General features: G+C 35.8%; 2 protein-coding genes across 2 annotated transcripts; one reads left to right on the top strand and one right to left on the bottom strand.

The window, feature by feature from the left end:
* Window positions 1-4,682: 4,682 nt before the first annotated feature.
* LOC131610021 (calmodulin binding protein PICBP-like) lies at window positions 4,683-9,722 on the bottom strand. Its single transcript, XM_058881875.1, has 4 exons — window positions 9,572-9,722; window positions 9,201-9,483; window positions 5,049-9,001; window positions 4,683-4,893 (listed from the first exon to the last, which is right to left on the bottom strand). Exons 2-3 carry the CDS (start codon window positions 9,471-9,473, stop codon window positions 5,117-5,119), a joined length of 4,158 nt encoding a protein of 1,385 aa, XP_058737858.1. The 5' UTR covers window positions 9,474-9,483; window positions 9,572-9,722; the 3' UTR covers window positions 4,683-4,893; window positions 5,049-5,116.
* An 8,460-nt stretch (window positions 9,723-18,182) lies between these two features.
* Window positions 18,183-21,786, top strand: LOC131610020 (triacylglycerol lipase SDP1-like). The gene is made up of 3 exons (XM_058881874.1): window positions 18,183-19,769; window positions 20,451-20,594; window positions 20,827-21,786. Exons 1-3 carry the CDS (start codon window positions 18,345-18,347, stop codon window positions 21,667-21,669), a joined length of 2,412 nt encoding a protein of 803 aa, XP_058737857.1. The 5' UTR covers window positions 18,183-18,344; the 3' UTR covers window positions 21,670-21,786.
* Window positions 21,787-23,056: the final 1,270 nt, after the last annotated feature.

The raw sequence follows: 23,056 nt of genomic DNA, 5'->3' as shown, positions 1-23,056 counted from the left end.
CTATCGTGGTTGCAATCGACGCTTTCCAGTGAGATCCTCTCGCGTGTTCTTCGTTGCACGCACGCTCACGAACTCTGGGATCGTCTTTTCAGTTACTTTCAGAAGCAAACACGCGCGAAAGCTCGTCAACTACGTGTTGAACTCCGTGCGATTTCGCTTGATACTCTGTCAGTTCAGGAGTATTTACTCAAGATTCGTACCACTGTAGATGCTCTGGCTTCCATTGGAGATCCTATACCTGCTTCTCATCACATTGATGTGATTCTTGAAGGTCTTCCTTCAGATTTTTCACCTGTGGTTTCTGTGATTGAGAGCAAGTTTGGTGTCATGGACCTTGATGAAGTTGAGATCCTGCTTCTTGCACATGAATTGCGTTTAAACAAGTTCAAGAAGACTGCACCTCCAGATTTGGTTTCTCTCAACCTTACACACACTGCCTCTCCAACCACCAAACCTGATGAGAGCACTCCTGCGTCTTCTGAGGCTTCTACACAGGTGTCTACTCAGCATACTGAATCTGAAACTCAGTTCAATCGTGGTGGTCGTGCCTTCAGAGGAGGACGTACTGGTAGAGGCAGAGGAGGCAGATTTGGTTCATCTATGGTTCAGTGTCAAGTTTGCTCCAAAACTGGACACACGGCTCTGAATTGTTGGCACAGGTTCAATCAACAATTTCAACCTACCTATGGTGCTCAGTACAATCAGGCATGGACGGCTTCTCCTATGCCTATGGTTGCTCAAGGTGCAAATATTTGGTCCAGACCTACTGCTCCTTATAGGCCTGCTCAAGCTGCTCCTGCACCTGGTGCCTATGTTGTTCAGGCTGTACCTAGTGCCTATATTGCTCAGACTGCACCTGCAGCCAATGCTACCACTGCCTGGTATCCTGATTCTGGTGCCTCCTACCAGGTAACGAATGACTCCAGGAACTTACAACAAGCTGCACCTTATGAGGGACATGATCAGATTCTAATTGGTAACGGTCAAGGTCTGGATATACTTTCCACTGGCTCTAGTGTTTTTCAGTCTCCATCCAAGGCTCATACAACTCTCACTCTTAATAAACTGTTGCTCATTCCCTCTATTACTAAGAATCTAATTAGTGTTAGTCAGTTTTGTCGTGATAATTCTGTCTATTTCTTATTCAATTCTAACTCATGTCTTGTCAAATCCCAGGCCTCACATGAAGTGCTGCTAGAAGGTTCAGTAGGCTCTGATGGTCTCTATGTCTTTCCTCCTCTTAATCTGGCTGGCTCCAGCTCTGTGGCTTCTTCCAGTTCAAGTGCTTCTTCCTTTGTTCCTAGTTTAAACTCTGCTATTGCAGCTCCTTCTAGTCTTAAGTCTGGAGCTATGTCTCCCAATGTAACTAGTTTTAATACTTCAAATAAGTGGCACTTAAGGTTAGGGCATCCTAATCAGCAGACACTTAAACTTGTTCTTCAAAATTGTAACATTCCATTCAATAATAAAGAGTATTTTTCTTTCTGTACAGCTTGTTGTATGGGAAAGTCTCACAGAGTTCCCTCTTCACCTTCACACACTGTCTACACTAAACCTCTAGAGTTGATCTATGGTGATCTTTGGGGTCCCTCTCCCAATGTGTCCACTCTTGGGTTTAGGTACTATATGTCCTTTGTAGATGCTTACTCCAAGTTTACTTGGATTTATTTTCTCAAGAACAAGTCAGAAGCCTTGTCTATTTTTCAGCAGTTTAAGGTCATGGCTGAGCTGCAACTTAATACCTCTATTAAGGCTTTTCAATCTGACTGGGGGGGTGAATTTAGGCCCTTTAATAAGCTGTTATCTGAACTTGGTATTGTCCACAGAGTTGCCTGTCCTCATACCCATCACCAGAATGGTGTTATTGAGAGAAAACATAGGCATATAGTGGACACAGGGCTGACATTACTTAGTCAGGCATCCCTTCCCCTTATCTATTGGGATTTTGCCTTTTCTACTGCTGTTTACTTGATTAATAGGCTGCCTTCTGCTTCTGTCCAATCTCAGATTCCTTACTCCTTGCTGTTTGGAGTCACTCCTGATTATCATTTTTCTCTCTTTCTAACACTTTATACATGACAGAGGTTTCATTTTTTTCCTTATACTCTGTTTTTTCTACTGCCACATAGAGAAAACTTGATCTGAGATTTTTATATATTATCAAGGTGTGGAGACGTTGAAAGCAGAAATCCAGTGAGGAGAAAAAGGATGAGAAAAAAACCAGTGATATAGAGGTTATGTTTTTGTTTTCATCAATCATTTACTTTACATGTAATTGTCATTTTTGTGATTCTAAATTAATTTATGTACAATGTCACAGTCGCTTACTTCTTCTGTGTTGAAAATGTTGCTGCACTGCCAAGGACGCATTTAAAAAATCAGCAAGAATGTGTTGAAAATCTAAGGTGAGTGTTTTTTATCTTGGTTATATTTTTTTGTTCTTATATGATTTGATAATTTTGATTTGAAGAAATGTTATTTTTTTTTCTGAATGTAGCAGTGGTTGAATTGACTATTGATAAAAAGAAATGAAGAAGGATACTAAAAGGTATAATGGATGTGAAAAAGTTGGTTGAGAATTTGACAGAGAAGTTTACCGAAATCTGTTACATATTCATATGCATACTCAACCACCACAAATTTTCCAGTGATGAGAATCATAATATTTGCAATGTCATGTGATGTGAGTTACAGTATTATCATAATGTCTGAACTTAATTTTATTCAATTCAATCTGATGTCTGAACTTAATTTTAATTCAATATGATGGTGATTCCATGAGGCAGGGGAACAAGATGAGGGGAACAAAATGAGTGGTCAGTGAGTAACTAGAGTATTTTCTATTATTTTTTATTTTAAAAATGTATTATGCTATGTAAGGTTAAAATTTTTGTTGAATATATTTAAAGAATACTGTTCACATGTTTTAGGTGCTTTAATTTTTTTTCTCAGTTTTCTAATTCTATATTTAATAATATTGTTAATGTCATTTTCAATATTTTATATTTAATATTAATTGTTCATTTTATCGGCCTTAATGATATGCCATTTTTTTTTAAATAAGCAATATGTATTAAAGGGAGCAAAAGGGATGCTCCACCCCAATACAAAGAGGAAAACTCCTAACTCTCACTACAATAACTGATATATTTTTTCTCTTTTCTTTTATTTAGCTATTATTGTTTCTTTCCTTTAATAAAATAACTGATATGCCATTTTAAATATCTGAATCTAAATTTTCATTTGGTTATTATTATTTCTTTCCTTTAATAAAATAACTTGGCTCTTGATTTGATTGTTTTTTTTTTTTTCAATTATAAATAATTTAGTAATCAGATCTTTATTAGTGGAACGCCTCTTTGTTCCTTTTTTTTAGGTTATTTAGTTTTTTTCTTTATCTATCAGTTTTGCTTAATATCTTGATTTGGTTGTTTTTTTTAAATAAAAATTAATTTAGTAATCATATCTTTATTAGTGGAATTCTGTTCTTTTTATTTGTTTAGGTTATTTAGTTTTTTTTCTTTATCTATCAGTTTCGCTTAATATTGTACATAATTATTTTGTTATTAAAGACATGTTTGTATTCATCAATCTGTTTTTATAACAAAGATTAATTGTTTTTTTGATACATGTTGAGTCAAATACACGACATACATATATATTTAATTCGATACTGTCTTTTATTTTCATATGTAAAATTCAACATAGATCAATTGACCTTAATTCATCAAGTATGTTTATGATTTTCTGGTTAACACGCTTCATTAATTTACCCGTCATTAGGATATTAGACAAAAATTAGAGAATTAAAATAGAAAATGTTTGCTTGACGTATAATGGATATATTTTGTTAACACTATTTGCACTTAAAATTCTTTTTTTATATATAATTATTTTGTATCAAAATTATAATTTATAGAGATCTTTCATATAAAAGATGTTTATTATTTTGTATCAAAATTATAATTTATAGAGATCTTTCATATAAAAGATGTTTATTATTTTGTATCAAAATTATAATTTATAGAGATCTTTCGTATATAAGATGTTTATATTACAGTTAAAAAATGAAATAATTTTTAAAAAATAGTTGGTAGAAAAGATCTATTTTTCAATGTCTTTGTTAAGTTGCTATGATATAATTAAAAATAGTAGAAATAAAATAATGGAACGTTAAAAAGTTGATAGTTTTTGTAAATGTCATATATACTATTAATAACAATGACATTTTATCTATACAATTATAATGATATTATAAGTAATACTTCTAAATTAAACGTGTTTTAAAATATATTTTTTTACTTAGAAAATATTTAACCCGTGCGAGATATTATAAGTAATACTTCTAAATTAAACGTGTTTTAAAATATATTTTTTTACTTAGAAAATATTTAACCCGTGCCTCGCACGGGTCTAAGTACTAGTAAATTTATTATTTTATAAGTTTTAACCATTGCCATGAGGGCACTAGTTAGCATTTCCCTAATTTTAATTACATGAATTTTTTATAAATAAAATATATTTGATGTAGATTTTGATTCAATATTAAATATCATAAAATCTTTTAAGTAACAAAAAAACAAAAGTTTTTCTTCTTAGAAGTGTAAATGAACTCGGACTCACTTTGTTGTTTTGTTTCTAAGAAATGTCACTAGTAACGACTAACAGCTAACCCGTGACAATTAATAGGATCAACTGATCAATCTTTGTTGTATAATTCAAATGTGTTCATCACAACAAGCAAAGACATCAAGCACTAATTGCTTTTATCTATAAGATTGTACACAAAACATTCAATATCATGTAGTCTCACACAATGTTGCCACAAACAATAAACTGCATAATCATCTCAAAGGATTGTGAATTTGTGATCAAATACATTTCCTTGTTGACCTGCACATCAAGATTCAAACACCAAATCAGACTCCTCAAGCCAGTATCATTGATATAGAACTATTAGTTCAATATACACTAGAATGCTTTTGTTCAGTAGTGATATAAAAATTTTCCTTCTATGTTGTCTCAATTGAAGTTTAGCATATCTTTACCTTTCAGCTTGTTTGAAATTGGCGTGAATGCATTTTGCATACAAAGCTATTCTTTTATTTAGCCGGTTTCAATTTTTTACAGTTGGCACGACTGTCTCGAAAGCTTCGACTAACAGCTCCACTTTTCTCTTCCTAACTGGAGTTAATTTGGACACAACCTGTCTAAGTGCATAATCAAGCATCCATTCTTCTGTGCCTTTTCTTTCTGCCATATCTTGACGCCTCAATTCAACTTTTTCAGCTTCTGAATCAGGTTCTAATGGTAGATATCTAGGCCCTCTTGGGTTAAATTTCCTTACTTTTTCCAATGCCTTGATGAATCTCCTAAGCATTATAAATTTTTTAAGATTGCTCCAGTTCCTAGACAATTTCTGTTTTGGTTTGTCTCCCTCCTTTGATACCGGTTCTTCTTTTTGTTGCTTGGCTATTCCATTCCCAGATTCCATCTTTTCTTCTTTTTGGTTCAAGCCTTGACTATGCATTCTTTCAGTACTGTCGCCAATTGTGTTATCGTCAGGAAGTGGCTGTCTGTCTGGAAGGATGAAATCAATTGCCTCTTCTACCATCTTGATGGCTTCAATCTGTCGAAGTTCAACTTCGGCTTGAACTTCGGCATCTGCTACAACATGATCTTTGAAGTGCACATCTGGACTATTTACAGGTGTACTTTCATAAGAGACAGAATTTCCTCTTGTTATGCTACCTTCATACTCTGACTCGTTCTCATCTGGCCCATCAGTTAATGTCTTGGGATTGTTTTCAGTTATATCTGATACCATGTGCTTATACACCATGAACCATAGCCCTGTGTTGCCTTGTTTCTCTACCTGAGTCTCAGATTCTACAACAGCACTTGTAGGAGCTTGGGATGTTCCCGGCTGACCTTTTTCAATCATATCTTTTCTGTCTCTTGTTGGTTCATCTAATAGGTTTGACGGTGCTTCTGGGCCAACCAAATTAGATTTCAGTGATCTCACAAGACCATTTAGGACTAAGCTTTTAGTCAAAGAAAATTGTTCACTATTATCACCGATGACATTCTTGGTTTCACAATATCTCTCAGGCGACTCAGAACTGATACTTGTGTTTTCTGTATTCAAATCTGAAACCAAATCTTCTGGAACTTCATCAACTATTCGATTGGTTGGAGCCTCCTCTGGTTCCACTGGTTCAAAAGGATTGCAAAGTTCATGCATTGGATTTTCACTAGCTTTATCGGAAAATTCCATAGTACTGTCATTAGAACATGAAACTTTTCCAAGCAATGTCTTAGCAGAGTAAAGAGAATCCCTTCCTTTGTTTACTTGTTCCTTGCCATGATTTATGGAAGCATCGAGTGATTCAATTGGATTTTCCTGAGACTCCACTGTCGCGGAAGACTGCAGTCTATTTTCAGCATCTTGAAATGGCAGAACTGTTTCAAAAGCTTCTATTAAAAGTGTCACTCTTTGTCTTTGAGCAGGTGCGAGTTTAGATATAACCTTTTGAAGTGCATAGTCAAGCATCCACTCCTCCGACTTTCTCCTCTCTTCTGCTGTTTGGCGGTTAAGAACAACATGTTCCGCTTCAAAGTCGGGATCTGAAGGAGATTGTCTTGGTCTTCTTGGATTGATGTTTCTTACCTTCTCTAATGCCTTTACAAACCTTTTCAAGAGGATTAGCTTCTTCAGATGGCTCCAGCTTTTTGGTTTGCTCTCCTCCATCTTCTGTGCTTCTTTAGGAGATTCTTTGAAAGTTGAGGCATTCCTTTCTTCTACTTTACCTTCACTCTTTTCTAAGAGTACTTCTTCAGAGCCATAGCTTCTAGATTTTGAATGATCATCAGAAGAGATTTGTTCAGTTTCAGGAAGAAGAATTTCATCAAATGCTTTTTGCACAAGCTCAATTACGTTCTTCTTTTCATCATCCATATCTGAATCTGTTTCACTACAACTGTGACAAAGAGAGTTGTTTCCTTCATTATCTTCCTCTCTACCTTCTTTTTCATTTCCAACAAAGGGAAGCTTATTTTCACATTTACTTGTGTTACTTAATACTGCATGCTTATACATCAAATGCCACTTTTTTATATATTTCTGATCTCTTTCCTGCACTTCATATGGAAGACCAGTAATACTACCACCATGTTTAGGCTCTTCCTGCACAAAATTCTTCTGCGGCACATAGTAATCTGGTTCCATATTTTTGCCTTTGGTTGTTACTTCCTCCTCCAATACCCCAATATCGAAATCCGGATACTTGACTACTTCTGTTGATGTTGATTCCACAGTAGCACTTTCATCATTTTTCTTAAATGCAGCCGTATTCTTGTCTATCCTTGCTCTCTCTGTTACCTCAAAACCCTTTCCGTCGCTTATTTCTTCCTTGCTATGATTTGAGGAAGCATCAAGTGATTGAATTGGATTCGCCGGAGACTCCACCGTCGCAGAAGACTGTGGTCCATTTTCAGCATCTTGAATCGGCCGAATCGTCTCAAAAGCTTCTATTAAAAGTGCCACTCTTTGTTTTTGAGCAGGTGCGAGTTTAGAAATAACCTTTTGAAGTGCATAGTCAAGCATCCACTCCGTTTTTATCTTCTCCTCTGCTGTTTGGTGGTTAAGGAAAACTTTTTCCGCTTCGAAGTTGGCATCTGAAGGCAATGGACCTGGTCTTCTTGAATTGATGTTTCTTACCTTCTCTAATGCCTTTACAAACCTTTTCAAGAGGATTACCCTTTTCAGACGGCTCCAGTTTTTTGATTTGTTCTCCATATTCTGCACTTCTTTAGGAGATTCTGCAAAAGTTGTGGTATTCCTTTCTTCAATCTTACCTTCACTCTTTCCTAAGAGTTGCTCGTCAGTTTCATTGCCTCTAGATTCTAAATGATTGTCAGAGGAAATGTCTTCAACCTCAGGTAGAAGGATTTCATCAAATGCTTTTTGCACCAACTCAATTACATTCTTCTTTTCATCATCCATATCTGAATCTGTTTCACTACAATTGTGACGAGAAGAGATGTTTTCTTCATTATCTTCCTCCCTACCTTCTTTTTCATTCCCAACAAAGGGAAGCTTATTTTCACATTTACCTGCGTTACTTAATACTGCATGCTTATACATCAAATGCCACTTTTTAATATATTTCTGATCTCTTTCCTGCACTTCATATGCCACGCCAGTAGTAGTAACATCTTGTTCAAAACTCTTCTGCAACACTTCATAATCTGGCTCCATATTTTTGCCTTTAGTTGAAGCATCACCTTCATTAACTGTGGATGGCGGATTATCATGAGGCTTAAAAGGCGATGATTCTCTTGTCACATTTTTCTCATTGTGAAAGTGAGAGTTGTGAAGAGTTTTGCTTTTCTGAGTGGCTTTCCTTGGATTACCAACTTGCTTTGATCTCCCGTCCTTTTTCACAGACTTTGGCGTCTTCAACTGACGTCTCCTCATCGATACAAACCGCTTCAACGGAGGCAAATCACCATGGCGATGACCATGAAGAGAGCAGTAAGTATATGGACAAACCCTAACAGCTGAAGCTGATACTCCTTGAGAACCACTCTCCTCTTGTGGGAGTTCAATACGGTCATGGAAATGGGAGTCCTTAATAGCGGAAGAACACGTAGCTTTATGCAAACTTGAGTCCACCGAAGAATTCTTCGATTTGCAACTAGTTTTTTTCGCAGAGATCCTCACAGGTTTCAAGCTTAATCTCCTAGTAAGAACTCTTTGAAGCTTATTACCAGCATCACTCGTACTTTTCCCATTCTCGCCATCAATTCCATCAATAGAGTCAGAATCTATCCCTGCTGTCGATTTAGATCCCTTGACAGTGGCAAGCTTGATCGATCTAGATGACTTCAGCTTCCTCTTTTCTTCAGTCTTTCCAGACAACTTTCTAGTCAAACTTCTCTTCAGTTTCAAAGTACTCATTCTTGTTAAAGTCTTGTTTCTTACAAGTCTTTGCACAATCTGACATAATCAACAAACAACATAACTATTTAATATTTATCAATTATTTTTCCTCCCCCCACCAACTTAAGCTACTCAAATACAATGTTTTCAAATATCAGCTACAGAACCCTATAGCGGAATTTTATCAAACAGCTAGTGTATATCCAATTGCATATATAAAAATTCTCAATTTTCGGAATCAGCAAACGTTAATTACCTGAAAACTATCCTTTGCATGAGAACTACTTGTGGCCTTCATGTAATTGGGTGATGCATCTGTGACCTCAATTGGGGTTTGATGCAGTGAACTTTCTGAGCCAACAGATGAAATAATTGAGAGGCTATGATCATACTGCGGTTTTCTCCCTCTGCTTGACAATCTCTGAAGCTTCTTCATTGATCTAATTTTCTTCAGTTTCTTCTTGGATTCCAATTTTCCTCTGTTTTCAATCAGAAGCTGAGATTCGATTTCAGCTTTTTGATTGATCATTTTACAGTATCTGTTGAATTCATAGAATAAAAAAATTATAGATTGAGTAAAACAATTTGTTACACTTAAAAGGATAAAATTGAAGGAAAAAAATGCACCTGATTAAGAACTATAATGATGCTTGAGAAATGCTATTTGTTTTTCTTCTTTATTTATTCTTCACTTGATGATGAGGAATGAGAGTGTAGTTCTGAGAATTGTTTTTTAGGAAGGGCTACTATAGCATGGAATGGAATCTTGAAGACTTGTACAGTTGTCTTTGTTTTCTTGAGCTGTAACTGTATCTATTAATCAAAATAAATAATTAAAATAATACTTTAAAAAAAAAAGAAAAATAGAATTTTTCTAGAGAAATACTTGAATGGAATCGAACATAAATCTATATATTCATGAACAATCAATAAGGAGAGAGAAAATTTAAATTTATTTAAAATTTCATTTCATTTTTAATTGACAACATAGGGTGGTTGTGATAATGAAGAAGAGAGGCAATTTTATTTTGATTATTTAATTAATAAAAAAATTGTGATCGATTGTGTTGTGTGTAAGTCCAGATTTAATGGTTGTGTTCATCTAAGTATTTTCCATTTTTTTAATAGATTAATAGTCAAAATTTTATCTCTTACAAATGACTAAATGTAATATCGTCGTGACTTTGAACTAACAGTTTAACCGATAATCAAATGTCTCTATACAACTATTATTTGTCATTTGTCTAACTTTAAACTCACATATTAACTAATAATCAAATGTCTCTGCATAACTATCACTTAAATTCATATAATAATGAGATATCTCTACAAATCTATCATCCGAATTCATGTAATGGAGGAGAGGGATTGTACAAATAAATGTGAATTTTGTGGTCTTGGCTGGATTTGGATTGTACACATTAAATGTGTGACTAAATAATTGACTTGGTTCATACGAAAGTCAAATAATTTGTTAGGAAGCAAAATTTGAATAGATTGTTACTATGGGTTGTGAATTGAACGTGTCAAAAGATAAGAAAACGTGAAATGGGACCAAGAGGTGCTTGACCAGTAGGGAGGGGGAGAAGAAGCATTCTATTGCGTTTGAATTGGAATGGTCTTTGGTCAATTGCCTTAGCTTGGAAACAAATCAATTATGTTTTGTTTGGTAACTTTTTTTTTCTTCTAGGTGTAAATGATTAATTTTATTATAAAATGAGTATTTTTTATTAACACATCTTTATAAATTTGTGATAAAAATTATGATGAATTGTGTGAAGCTTCCTCTTATATATTATTATTATTATTATTATTATTATTATTATTATTATTATTATTATTATTATTATTATTGTGAAGTCTTTTTGAGATATTATTACCTCGCCACATCAATTCAGTATTATTTTTGGAAAAAAATATTTATTGTAATATCATTATTATTTAATATTGATCTTTCCGAACAGAACAGGTGGCCAGCAACGGCGAAGCTTGAATTCCGGGACGGTTGAGAGAAAAAAAGGTGGTTGTACTTGCAAGACACTCTAATGCCAAAGTAAGTGTTTGGGCAACAAGGTACAACAGAAAAGTGAGAGATTTTGGGTAGGAAAATGATTACCTTGCCCCCCAGGGTTAAAGGGCTATTTATAGGGCAGTTCTATGAAAATGACTCCATCTTTTAAGGACTCATGTGAGGCGTTAGGCCAGGAAACACGGACACTTAGCCGTGGCCGAGCACGAGGCTTCAGCGTGCTCGGTTGCGTCTTGTGTTTTCCCGGAGCGGGTCGGGGAAGGCTACCGCGTCTATGAACCAGAATGCATTGGGCCAAAGAGTGGGTTGGCCCAATTGGAATAATTGGGCCGGTGCAGAATAAGAGCCCCCAAGTCGTTGCTTTCGACTGCGGGAGTGACGACTTTAGGGAAGCTGGGCAGAGGAGCTCTGTCGGGGAGGTGGACCTGATGCCTCCGAGGAGTGTTGTCCTGAAAACACGGGGAGAGGAACGGTCAGGCCGGGAGCTAAGAGGCGTGTCGCTTGGGAGTTTAGCAGTTTAGGATACGTGTCGCATTTAATGTGTGATGATGACTAGTCTAGCCGTAGACTCCTAGGGTTAATGATGACCCTTCCATTCCCATAGGTCATGTGTGGCGCGCGTGACGTCTCTTAGGCGCCTATAAATACTTTGAATTGTTTTCTTCTTCAAACTTTTTACACTCGTTCCCTGTGCTTTCTTCTCCCGTCGTCGACCATGCTTTCTGCCGTGACGTTTCATCAGCAAGAGTCGTCTTTTTCATCAGAATCTCAATCGTAAGTTCACTCTTCCCCTTTGTTTTCCGTATTTTCTCTTTGATTGCTTAGAGATGCATGGAATGTGGTTAGGATAGGGTTTTTTAGCGTGACTTTGGATGTAAGTTCAAAGGTTTGTTGGTGGTAGACGGTGGAGAAGGCTGATTTCTCCGTCGTTGACGGTTACGAATTGTTAGGTTGTTTGTTATGAATTTAGTTTTTGTTTCACTGGTTATTTTTAGGGATTACGTGTTTCCTTTAGTGCGTTTTCAAGTCTGTTTCTAGAAGTGTTTCCCTAGGGACAGTGTGCATGTTTAGCCTGGGTTAGTGTGAACGGCATTCGGCTTGACGACCGATTCTTCGGGGAGGGGCATGGTCGGGGATATCTTTTGTCCTTTGATCGTTTGTGCGCCCTTTCACTTTGAGTAGTGGTGGAAGGGTGGATTTGATTGTGCTGTCGAATTCACTTATTCTCCCATGATTTTCAGGTGAATATGGTCGATCAAGGACGTCCTTCAACCTCGGGCTCGTCGTCAGCGACGCCCCCGGCCCAACGAGGGGTGTCCCCGGAGTCATGGGTGCTGAAGGAGGTGCTCGAAATAGAGAGTCATTTTTTCGAGGACCTATCGGATATTTTCTTGGAGATCGGGGGCCATGTGGATCCCGAGGGAGATGTGAATAAGAATGGGTGGTCCGTAATTGTCCCCGGGGAAGAAGACCGGGTGTGTGACGTGTATGCCCATGACTTGATTCCCATGTACGAAGTGGTGTTTCATAAGATGGTTTTCTGGGTACCTTTTACTGATTTCCAGATTGCAGTGTTCAATCACCTGGAGGTGGCGCCCGGTCAGCTTCACCCTAATGTGATTGCGTTCATCCGGACGTTCGAGCTGATTTGCTCGTATTTGAAGATAGCGGCGACCACTCCATTATTTTTCTATTGTTTTTGCGTGCAAAGAAAGGTTGCCAATGGTCAGTTCGGCTGGGTGTCCCTAAAACAGTCGAAGAAGATCTTCAAGTCCTATTCCGACTCCCTGAAGAATTATAAAACGCGTTTCTACCTTATCAGCCCTCAGTCCAAGGAGGCTCGTGATTCTGTTTTCTCTCAGGAGCCAACCTTGGATGTGCACGATCGTCCGGTCCTCAATGACATCGGGGAGCCTGTTACTGCCCGAAAACCGAAGTTCAGATTTTTCTGATCGCGGGACCACTCTGATGAATTATGTTAATTATTTGTTTCATGTTTTTTATGATGAAAATGGGTCCTTAAAGCTCGTCATTGTATTGAACATTCTTCCAAGATGAATTTTAATTTAAGGGATAACATTATTTTTCCTCTATAGAAGTGGGAGATTTTAATACATTCAATTTTATGATGGACCTTTATTGAAGGATCATGGGCGGACCCACATTTAGGTTTAATGTGGCTATAGCCACGCCAAAATCTTACTTTTTTCTTCTTTTCTTAGCAATGGAACTTCTATATGAACCTCACAGAATATTAATATTACATAACGTTTTGTTTTATTTAAAAATTTATTATTTTCAAAATGAATAGATTGCTTATTGACAACATCTACTTGTCATTTTTTTTCTCCATCATTGCATATGTGAACATCCTCTCTCAATAATATAAAATATAAAATCAAAATAAATTTTGAGAAAGTCTAATTAAAAAATAAATTAAATAACAAAATAAGTGGAGTGTTTAATATATTTAATTTTAAAAAGAAAAAGTTATCATAAATAAGTGATAAACAAATTGTACTTATACTTTAAAAGAATTATTAAAACGATGTTCTTTTGTCAGAGAAAATAAAGCATTTAATTCATCGATTTTTCAAAATTCTCGATTCATTGATTTTTATTAGTTTTGGTCAGTTCTAACCGGCTCTAATTGGTTTAATAATTTATCCGATCAAGCAATCAAATTAGACCAATAACTCTTCCAATTCTCTATTAGAATGGTCAGTCGAGTTTAATTTTTAAAACAATGTCATCATATTTGCTAATCCATCATATTTATGTGACAACTTTCATTATAAATATATTGTTTTGAACAACATTATTTATTATTTTCAATATAGTTTAATTCAAATTTTTTTTTATATTTAGCCAATATCAATATATATTGGCTGGATCCGCCCCTGGGATCCTTGTCGTCTAAATTGAAGGATCCTTGTCGTCTAAAGATGAAATTTTACGATGGACCATCAATGAAGTATCCTTGCCGCTTAAAGAGGTAATTTTCGCTAGCCTTAGTTTAGGATAGATTCTCTCCTGATTTCATAGCATCTTTATGCGCCTTTTCAAGTACCTCCTTCATATTTGCATTAAAACATTGTGGCTCATCATGCTTCTCAGTAAACTTATCGATTAACACATATTTGTTGCTCTCACTTCAACTTCATCCTCATTCCCTTTCATTTGTTGATTCCATTATGGGGCATATATGTTGCTAACACATTTTATGAGTTGATATTGTTTTTTACATATAAGTTCTATTTTGTTTACGGTTTGTTGTTGATGAATTATGTTGTTAATATTTGTTTCAGATGAGTTTATTATATCTTATGTGGTTTGAGTGTTTTTCCAACACCTTATTGAATATATAACTTTCGGATTGCATAAAAAATTATAATAGGATGGATAAAGTTATATTTGAAAATAAGTTACACGTTCAATTCTAGCCAAAAATCGTTCAGTTCATATCTGCATTTCCCTCTTTAATCGTTATAACTTGGTTTAACGCTTCTTATTTTACAACCTCTCATTCCTTCACCTCTAATTTAGTTTGCAATGTAACTAATATATTGCAAAATGAACTAGAGGTGGAGGAAGGGGGTTGAAGAACTAGGATCATTAAAACAAGCTTTAACAATTAAATAGCAAAATGCAGATAAGGAGCTGAAGAATTCTTGTTAACATTGAACGTGTAACTTGTTCTTATAGTATAACTTAATTTGTCATATTATATTATTCTAAATCAGAATGAAAGTTTATATGTTTAGTGAGCATTGGTGAAATAAGCATTCCACACAACCGTTGTTAAAAGTTTTCTTTAAAATATATCACAACGGTTGTATGAAGTAATCGTTGTGATAATTAGCGAGATTCCAGACATATAATCATGGTAGCCCTACCTTGGTGAAAAGCATCATATATACAATCACACCTTACCTCACAACAGTTGGTCAGCCGTTGTGGTATCCCTTTTTCAACCGTTACGGTATGATTTTTCCGTAGTAATGACATTCTCACCCCTGTTTGATTTTGTATAGCTATTTATATCGTTGATTGCATATACTCTGGTAGAGGAACCTTAGTATCATGTGTCTTGGAGGATTGCTTGAGATGGATGTCTTTGTTCTCGTTTAGTTCTGTGTTTGTCTAGATTATGCGAACAATGCTCCAATAATGTAACACGGAGACGAGATTTGTTATGTTTATTATTCAGTTAGTGCAGAACAGGTGGACAACAATAGAGGGTTTGATCTTCAGTGACGGATGAGAGAAAAAAGGGGGTTGTACCGGCAAGATACTATGATGTCAAAGTAAGAAAAGAAAATAAAAGGTACAACAGAAAGTATGAGATTTTTGGGCAAAGTTTGAATTACCTTGCCCTCTAGAGGTAGAGGACTATTTATAGTGTTCACTTTGGTAATGATTGGGTCACGCTGTATTTGTAGGCCTGGGCATACTTTTCGGGCCCAAAATATAGGAAACTATTGAACAGGTCCTGTCCAGCCGAGAAGGAAGAACTAGCCATTGGCAGGGACGTACGCTCAGCGTGCTCGGATACCCTTGGTTGTGGGAAACTTGCTGGCTAGCCGTGCTCGGACGATAGGGAGATTGCCTCCTGCCGGTTATATGGATTGGGCCAATGCTTATTGGGTCGTTTATACCTATGAGAGGATTTGGCCAATTGGAACAATAGGGTTGGTCCAGAACATTTATATTTGTAAGTTGTTTTAATTATACTTTTCAGTTATGTTAAAGTTGAACTCCTGTTGAAACTATGAGATGTGTTAATTGGTTAAATATTTTAATTTCGCTGCGAGATTTTATTAGTTAAAATGAATGTTTGGTTGAGAAGTATGTGTAGCATCTTAAAGGTGATATTTATTTAAGTTTAATCGTTGCTCTCTTTTAAATTAAGAGTCGGCATTTTTAGGGTGTTACACTTAGATCCATCAAAAATATCAACGTAATCAACTCCAACACAGTTATATTTTGCTGCAACACAATCACTGAGATACTAATCTATGAGTTGTATCAAATTAAGACTCTATGACACCATGGATCCAAGCACTAAAGTATTATATTGTACTCCATATTATTTGATATAATTGTCATCCATTTCCACGCATGCATATTCACCTTCTCTACCAAAATTCCAACCTCAATATCTTTGTTTTGGAATAGTTTATATTTCCTTTCTTTCCAAATAGACCACACACGTGCAAACCAAATTACTTCAACCTATTGTAAGACATTCTTTCCTCCCCTTAGCAGTCACCTAAATTGGTCCAGCCGCGATAGATAATCATTATGCATAACTGTAGAAATGTTCAGCGATAGATAATCATTATGCATAACTGTAGAAATGTTTGGCCATCAACAAACATCATATCAGCCGCGACAAATAAGCATTGTGCATAGCCTCTCTGGCACATTGGATGGATCCTTGACCAATAACACATCTCCTAGATAGGTTATTTCTTGTAGCTATTCTGATTTAAAAGATTTTTCAAGCTAAGTAAGAGATTTTTGATGGAAACGCTTTGAGTCCCGCCTTAGCCCAAACCAAGTTATAGGGGCTCATGGTCTGAGACAAGAGACCATTATACCCTTCCTTAATAGAATAAGTGCTCACTTGATACCACTATACATTATTAATATGGAAAATGGCGAGCAATCTTTATCCTCATTCTAATCCCAAGCACTCCTCATCGAGAGGCCTACACATCCTATCCCAATTAACGCAATTTACTTTTCTCTCATGCTCACTCCTTCCCCAAAGAAATTGTTTAAAAAGAGATCTGAGTTTTGATATAATATTTGTCAGAGCCTTAAAAAAGGAAAGAAAGTAAACTAGAAGAGCTTGTAAGACTGATTTTATAATCATCACACGACCCCCAATGGATAGTTGGCTATTCTTCAATCTTGATAACCTCGTTCTCACCGCCTCTACCGCCTGGTGTCAAGTTTCGACCCTTTTTGGATTTGCATCAATTAGAAGTCCAACATATTTGAACGAACTGCTTCCTGATTTACAATGTAGTACATTTACTGCTTCTTCAAGCCACCTTTGAGATATATTGACTCCCACTAATAAACTCTTGTTAAAGTTAACCTTTAAACCAAGCATTACTTCAAACAATAACAAGTTTGCTTTGACTATCCTGATATTAGACCATCTTTTTTCACCAATGATGAGGGTGCCGTTAGCATACTAAAGGTGAGAGAACTGATCTTTGCCATTGTCGAATTTAATTCCATGAAAAATCCCCATCTCCACCGCTCTTTTCATCAACATATTGAAGTCTTTGCTACTAATAAGGAACAAAAACTCATTTCTTAAACCACACGTCATTCTGAGTTCCTTAGTGGAGTTGTCGTTTACTAACACTTACACATACGACAATCTTAGAAACACTGAAATTCAGCTCTTCCATTTTTCATGAAAGCTCATCTTTGCTATCACAAAATTCAAAAACTTTCCATCAATTAACTCATATGCATTTTTGAAATCCACCTTATACAATATGACGGCTTTTTTTTTTTCCTTCTTAACCTCGTCTACGATTTCATTGGAGACTAAAATTTCATCAAGTATTTGTCTTCTTGAAATAAAAATTGATTACGATTCTAATATAACTGCTCTAATCACCTTTTTCAGTCTATTAACAACACTTTATAAAATATGCAACCAATCAACGGACAGAACTATGAAATTTTGTTGGATTTTTCTTCTCATTATTACTTACTTGCAAGTTGCAATTTGCAATTTGCAAAAACATATTTGTCACGTTTTGCCTGCCACGTTTCTCCTTATCTTTCCTTCAAGACAAACCTTCGATTAACCACATAAATAAAATTGAATTTTCTTTTCTACCCTTCTAGTAATAAATCTGGATATGGTTCTTTAATTTGTTTTTATTCTATCCTCGTCATCGTGTCTTTTTGACTAAGCTCCCAGTCACCATATCACAAACGAATCTTTGTATGCCCCAATTCTCTACACACTTAAACATCATCACATTCCCACGTTCATACATTCCAAACCGCAGATCAAAAATTAACGGTCAAGATTTCATACACAGTATTTCTAATTGAAAAAAACATGGTTCGTCCGATCTCCATCAACAACTACAGATCTGCCGAACACGCTACTCCAGCATAGCCTAGAAACCAGATAATCTAATTTTGTATCTTTATCTATCTTCACAATTCCCAATTTCATCATAACTTAGTTTAATTTTATAAGCACATGAACTTAGAATTTGATCACACATCTTGTGAAATTCCACTGTAAATTCAGTTTCTCTTATACATAATCCTGTAAAGTTTCTAGCTTTGAGTTTTTTGATTTTGATAATTTTGATCAAAGTTGAAATGGATCATATTAGTAATGAAGCTAGGGTTGACCGTTTTCCAATTGGTCCATCAGACATTCTTGGCAAAACAATTGCTTTCAAGGTTCTATTCTGCAAATCCATGTCTCATTTAATGCATCAAATACTTCAACTATTGTTACAGTTCTTGTATAGGTTTAAAGGGTTGTTGAAATTGAAACCCTTTTTGTCATGGTTCCATCCAAGGAACCCACAAGGGATATTGGCAATGATGACCATAGTTGCTATCTTGTTGAAACGTTACACAAATGTGAAGGTGAGAGCTGAGATGGCTTATAGGAGGAAGTTTTGGAGGAATATGATGAGGAGTGCTTTGACTTATGATGAATGGGCTCATGGAGCTAAGATGCTTGATAAATTGACACCAAAGATGAATGAGGCAGATCTTTATGATGTTGAGTTGGTTGGGAATAAGCTTCAGGAGCTTCGTCATCGGAGGCACGAGGGGTCGCTTAGGGATATTATGTTTTGTATGCGGGCGGATCTTGTTAGGAATTTGGGGAATATGTGTAACCCGGAGTTGCATAAGGGTAGGCTTCAAGTTCCTAGGTTGATCAAGGAGTATCTTGATGAGGTGACCACGCAGTTGAGAATGGTTTGTGATTCGGATTCGGAGGAGTTGTCGTTGGAGGAGAAGGTTGCTTTTATGCATGAGACTAGACATGCGTTTGGGAGGACGGCTTTGTTGTTGAGTGGTGGTGCTTCTCTTGGAGCTTTTCATGTTGGGGTGGTTAAAACATTGGTGAAACATAAGCTCTTGCCTAGGATTGTTGCTGGTTCGAGTGTTGGGTCGATTATGTGTGCTATTGCTGCCACTAGATCGTGGCCGGAGCTTCAGAGCTTTTTCGAGGATTCGTTGCATTCGTTGCAGTTTTTCGATCAAATGGGTGGGATTTTCGCGGTTGTCAAGAGGGTTGCAACGCGCGGCGCTGTTCATGAGATTAGGCAGTTGCAAATGCTGTTGAGGCATTTGACGAACAACCTTACGTTTCAAGAAGCTTATGATATGACAGGTAGAGTTCTTGGAATCACGGTTTGCTCCCCAAGGAAGCATGAGCCTCCTAGATGTCTTAACTACTTGACGTCGCCTCATGTTGTTATATGGAGTGCGGTAACTGCTTCTTGCGCCTTCCCCGGCCTTTTTGAAGCTCAAGAATTGATGGCAAAGAATAGAAGTGGAGATATTGTTCCTTATCATCCTCCTTTTAATCTAGGTCCGGAAGAAGGCTCCACACCATCACGCCGGTGGAGGGATGGTAGCTTAGAGATTGATTTACCTATGATGCAGTTGAAAGAGCTATTCAATGTCAATCATTTCATAGTCAGTCAAGCCAACCCTCACATTGCACCATTGTTGAGATTGAAAGAGGTTGTAAGAACTTATGGAGGCAATTTTGCTGCCAAGGTAACATACATATATTTATCGACTTGAACCTCTGAAAAGAAAATGCATAGCACATTCATATTTACATTTCTGCTTTTTATACATTTATTATATGATAAGCATGACTTTCATTCAGAATAATAGCTACACATAGATAATAATTAATTCAAATTGTGCCATGTAATTTACTGTTTATTTATGTTTTCCCATTGGACCTGTATTATTGAAAAAACGGTGCTATTTCTTAGAATTTGAGTTGGGCCTAACTCAGCTCTTACAAAATCGGATTGTAAAGTGAGGATTTCCTCCACTTATAAACTCATTTTCAGACTTATCACATTTAATGGGGGACTCTTAACACACACCCCTCACACCCAAGATAGAACATCTGGAGCGTGACCAAAGTGGCCAGATAGTGACTGATTGCAGGTGGCCAAACAAATCTTAGATAGGCTCCGATACTATCATAGTATTTAGGTTGGACCTAACTCCATCTTTACAAAACCTACTTGTAAGACAAGAACTTTTCTCATTTATACACTTTTTCATGCCTTATCTTATTCAATGTGAGGCTCTTAAAAAATCCATGGATAGTTGTCAAATCACTCATATTAACAATTGGATATTCATTGTGTTATTATCCTATAAGACTTCTAATCATGAAAAAGTTTAATCTAATATGGTTATTAATAAATTGTGCAGCTTGCTCATCTTGTGGTGATGGAGGTGAAACATAGGTGCAATCAAGTACTGGAACTTGGCTTTCCCTTAGGTGGACTTGCCAAACTATTTGCTCAAGAATGGGAAGGTGATGTCACTATTGTTATGCCTGCTACCCTTGCTCAGGTATTTGCCTTATTTAAGTATCAGCTACATATTTATTTCAAGTTTTTAATTTTTTTAAAAAAAAAACTATGTGAGATTTTATTTTGAACAAAAATCTCTGTTGAATGATCAATGTTCTCTATAATCAGGCATTTTCACAAATAGCTTAGGAATTTATTCATGTTATTTACTAAGGATAATTCAGCGTAGAAGTGATTAACTCGTGTAAAATTTGATCTGTCTTCTGTTTCAGTACTCAAAAATTATACAGAACCCCTCTTATGGAGAGCTTCAAAAAGCAGCCAACCAAGGAAGAAGATGTAGCTGGGAGAAGCTTTCAGCCATAAAAGCAAATTGTGAAATTGAGCTTGCTCTTGATGAATCTGTGGCTATTCTCAATCATATGAGAAAACTAAAAAGAATTGCCGAGAGAGCGTCTGCTTCTGCGTCTCACGGTTTGTCAAGTACTGTCAGATTCAGTGGCTCCAGAAGAATTCCTTCATGGAATTGCATGGCACGGGAGAATTCAACAGGTTCTCTTGAAGACCTTACAGATGCTGCTTCCTCATTGCATCAAGGCATTGGCAGTGACTCTGAAAATGTTGATTCGATTTCTTGGACCAGATCTGGTGGCCCTTTGATGAGAACCGCTTCGGCAAATATGTTCGTCGACTTTCTCCAAAACTTAGAGGGTGTTGTTGATACTGAACTAAATAGAGGCGCGGTGGCTCATTCTAGTTCTCGTGATTTTCAGTATCATAATATCAGACTCACAGGACCAGATAGGAACTCAGAATCTGAGCAGAAGGAAATTGATAACAGGGTTGTCAACGGATCAAGCTTACTGATAACAGAAGGTGATATTTTGCAGACCGAAAAGATTCATAACGGGATTGTGTTAAATGTTGTCAAGAAAGAAGCCTTAGCACCTTCAAATAGGTGTCATGATTTTGGAAATTACAACAATGAAGTTGTTGAATGTGACCAAATTGATTGTTCAGGGAAGGAAATGGATACTGGTAGCTCTGATTCTGACTATGAAAATGATAAATCCATACCAGCTTTGAGCATAGATCAAAACATTGTAGATAGTTAGTTCCAAAAATTAATTATTGTCTTTTTTTTTTGTTAATATATTGGTTCTGTTGCTTTTCCCATTTGTAAATAATACAAAATCTAGAGACTCTATTTATGATTTTGATGGGAAATAACACATTATTTGTTGTCAAAAGAGGTTATCATCAAATCACTTAGAGTAAAAATATAATCTCGAAACCACATGAGAGTGACTAATTTCATGTCAGAACTATACTCTCTCGAGAATACCAAATCCCAAAGAAAAAAATTGGATATATTAATCAAATAGAAGTAGCATGTAGTTTGAATATCTTATTCCCATAATGGCTTAGGCAATTTTACAATTTTTAGCAGACATCTAACTTTCTTTATAATGGTTTTGTTATTCTTTTAAGTTACACCATTATATATGCTGTGGGGGTAATTGATAGTTAGAAAACTCACTTGATCTAGATATAAAAGTAGGTGGTTTGGTTCGATTTTAACGGACAATTTTAAAAAAAATCGATCTGAATGTCTAATTTAATGTAGTTTACTTTATATTGTATCAATTTTAGGATATTGAAACTTATAAATTATAATATTTTTTATTTAATGATAATATTACAAATATGGGATAAAATAATAATTTTGATATAAAATATATCATATAATAGATTAAAATTTAATATTGCATAATGAAAATTGTGTTTGAGTATATAAAATAGCAAAAATGAAAATTAAACAAAACTAATAAGTCCTTCATATGAAACTCTTAGTTGAGACTAGCCATTATAGACGGGCGGAGATCATCCGTAGATGGAGTCAAAATAATATCATCAACATATAATAATAAGTAGGTCAAATCATATCCATTTCGATAAATAAATAGAGAATTATCTGATTTACTGTTAGTGAAACTAATGACAAAAATGAAATTAGAAAATCTCTGGTTCCACACACGAGGAAGCCCATATAAAGATTTTTTTCAATAAAAAAACATAATCTGGATGTACATAGCCCTTGAAACCATAGGTTGATGCATATAAAATGTTTTCTTGAGCTCACCATGCAAAAAATCATTTTTGGCATCCAACTAATGAATTTTCTAATTTTTTGATAGAGCAAGAGTAAGTATAGTTCGAATTGTTGCTGGTTTCACCAATGGACTAAAAGTTTTGCCATAATCAATGTCAACCGTTGAGTTTTACCATCAACTACAAGACTGGTTTTATGCATCTCAAAAGAACCATCAGACTTTTCTTTATAAGTAAAAATCTACATTGATAGAATAACACTCGCATCAGGTGGACAAGATACTAAATCTCACGTCTTATTTTTAATAAGAGCGTTAAATTCATCATACATAGCCAATTTCCAATTCAGATCACAAAGGGCAGCAAGAGGGTTACACATAAGTGGTGATC

Source organism: Vicia villosa, linkage group LG6, assembly GCF_029867415.1.
Source record: "Vicia villosa cultivar HV-30 ecotype Madison, WI linkage group LG6, Vvil1.0, whole genome shotgun sequence".
Taxonomy (NCBI): Eukaryota; Viridiplantae; Streptophyta; class Magnoliopsida; order Fabales; family Fabaceae; genus Vicia; species Vicia villosa.
Note: the sequence above shows the minus strand (reverse complement) of the source record. Positions and strands in the feature narration are given on the sequence as shown.

Coding starts and splice junctions, on each gene's coding strand:
- LOC131610021 (XM_058881875.1), bottom strand. CDS start 9,473: ATGATCAATCAAAAAGCTGAAATCGAATCTCAGCTTCTGATTGAAAAC. Junction 9,002..9,200: donor ATGCAAAGGATAGTTTTCAG/GTAATTAACGTT, acceptor TGATTATGTCAG/ATTGTGCAAAGACTTGTAAG.
- LOC131610020 (XM_058881874.1), top strand. CDS start 18,345: ATGGATCATATTAGTAATGAAGCTAGGGTTGACCGTTTTCCAATTGGT. Junction 19,770..20,450: donor GAGGCAATTTTGCTGCCAAG/GTAACATACATA, acceptor TAAATTGTGCAG/CTTGCTCATCTTGTGGTGAT. Junction 20,595..20,826: donor TGCCTGCTACCCTTGCTCAG/GTATTTGCCTTA, acceptor CTTCTGTTTCAG/TACTCAAAAATTATACAGAA.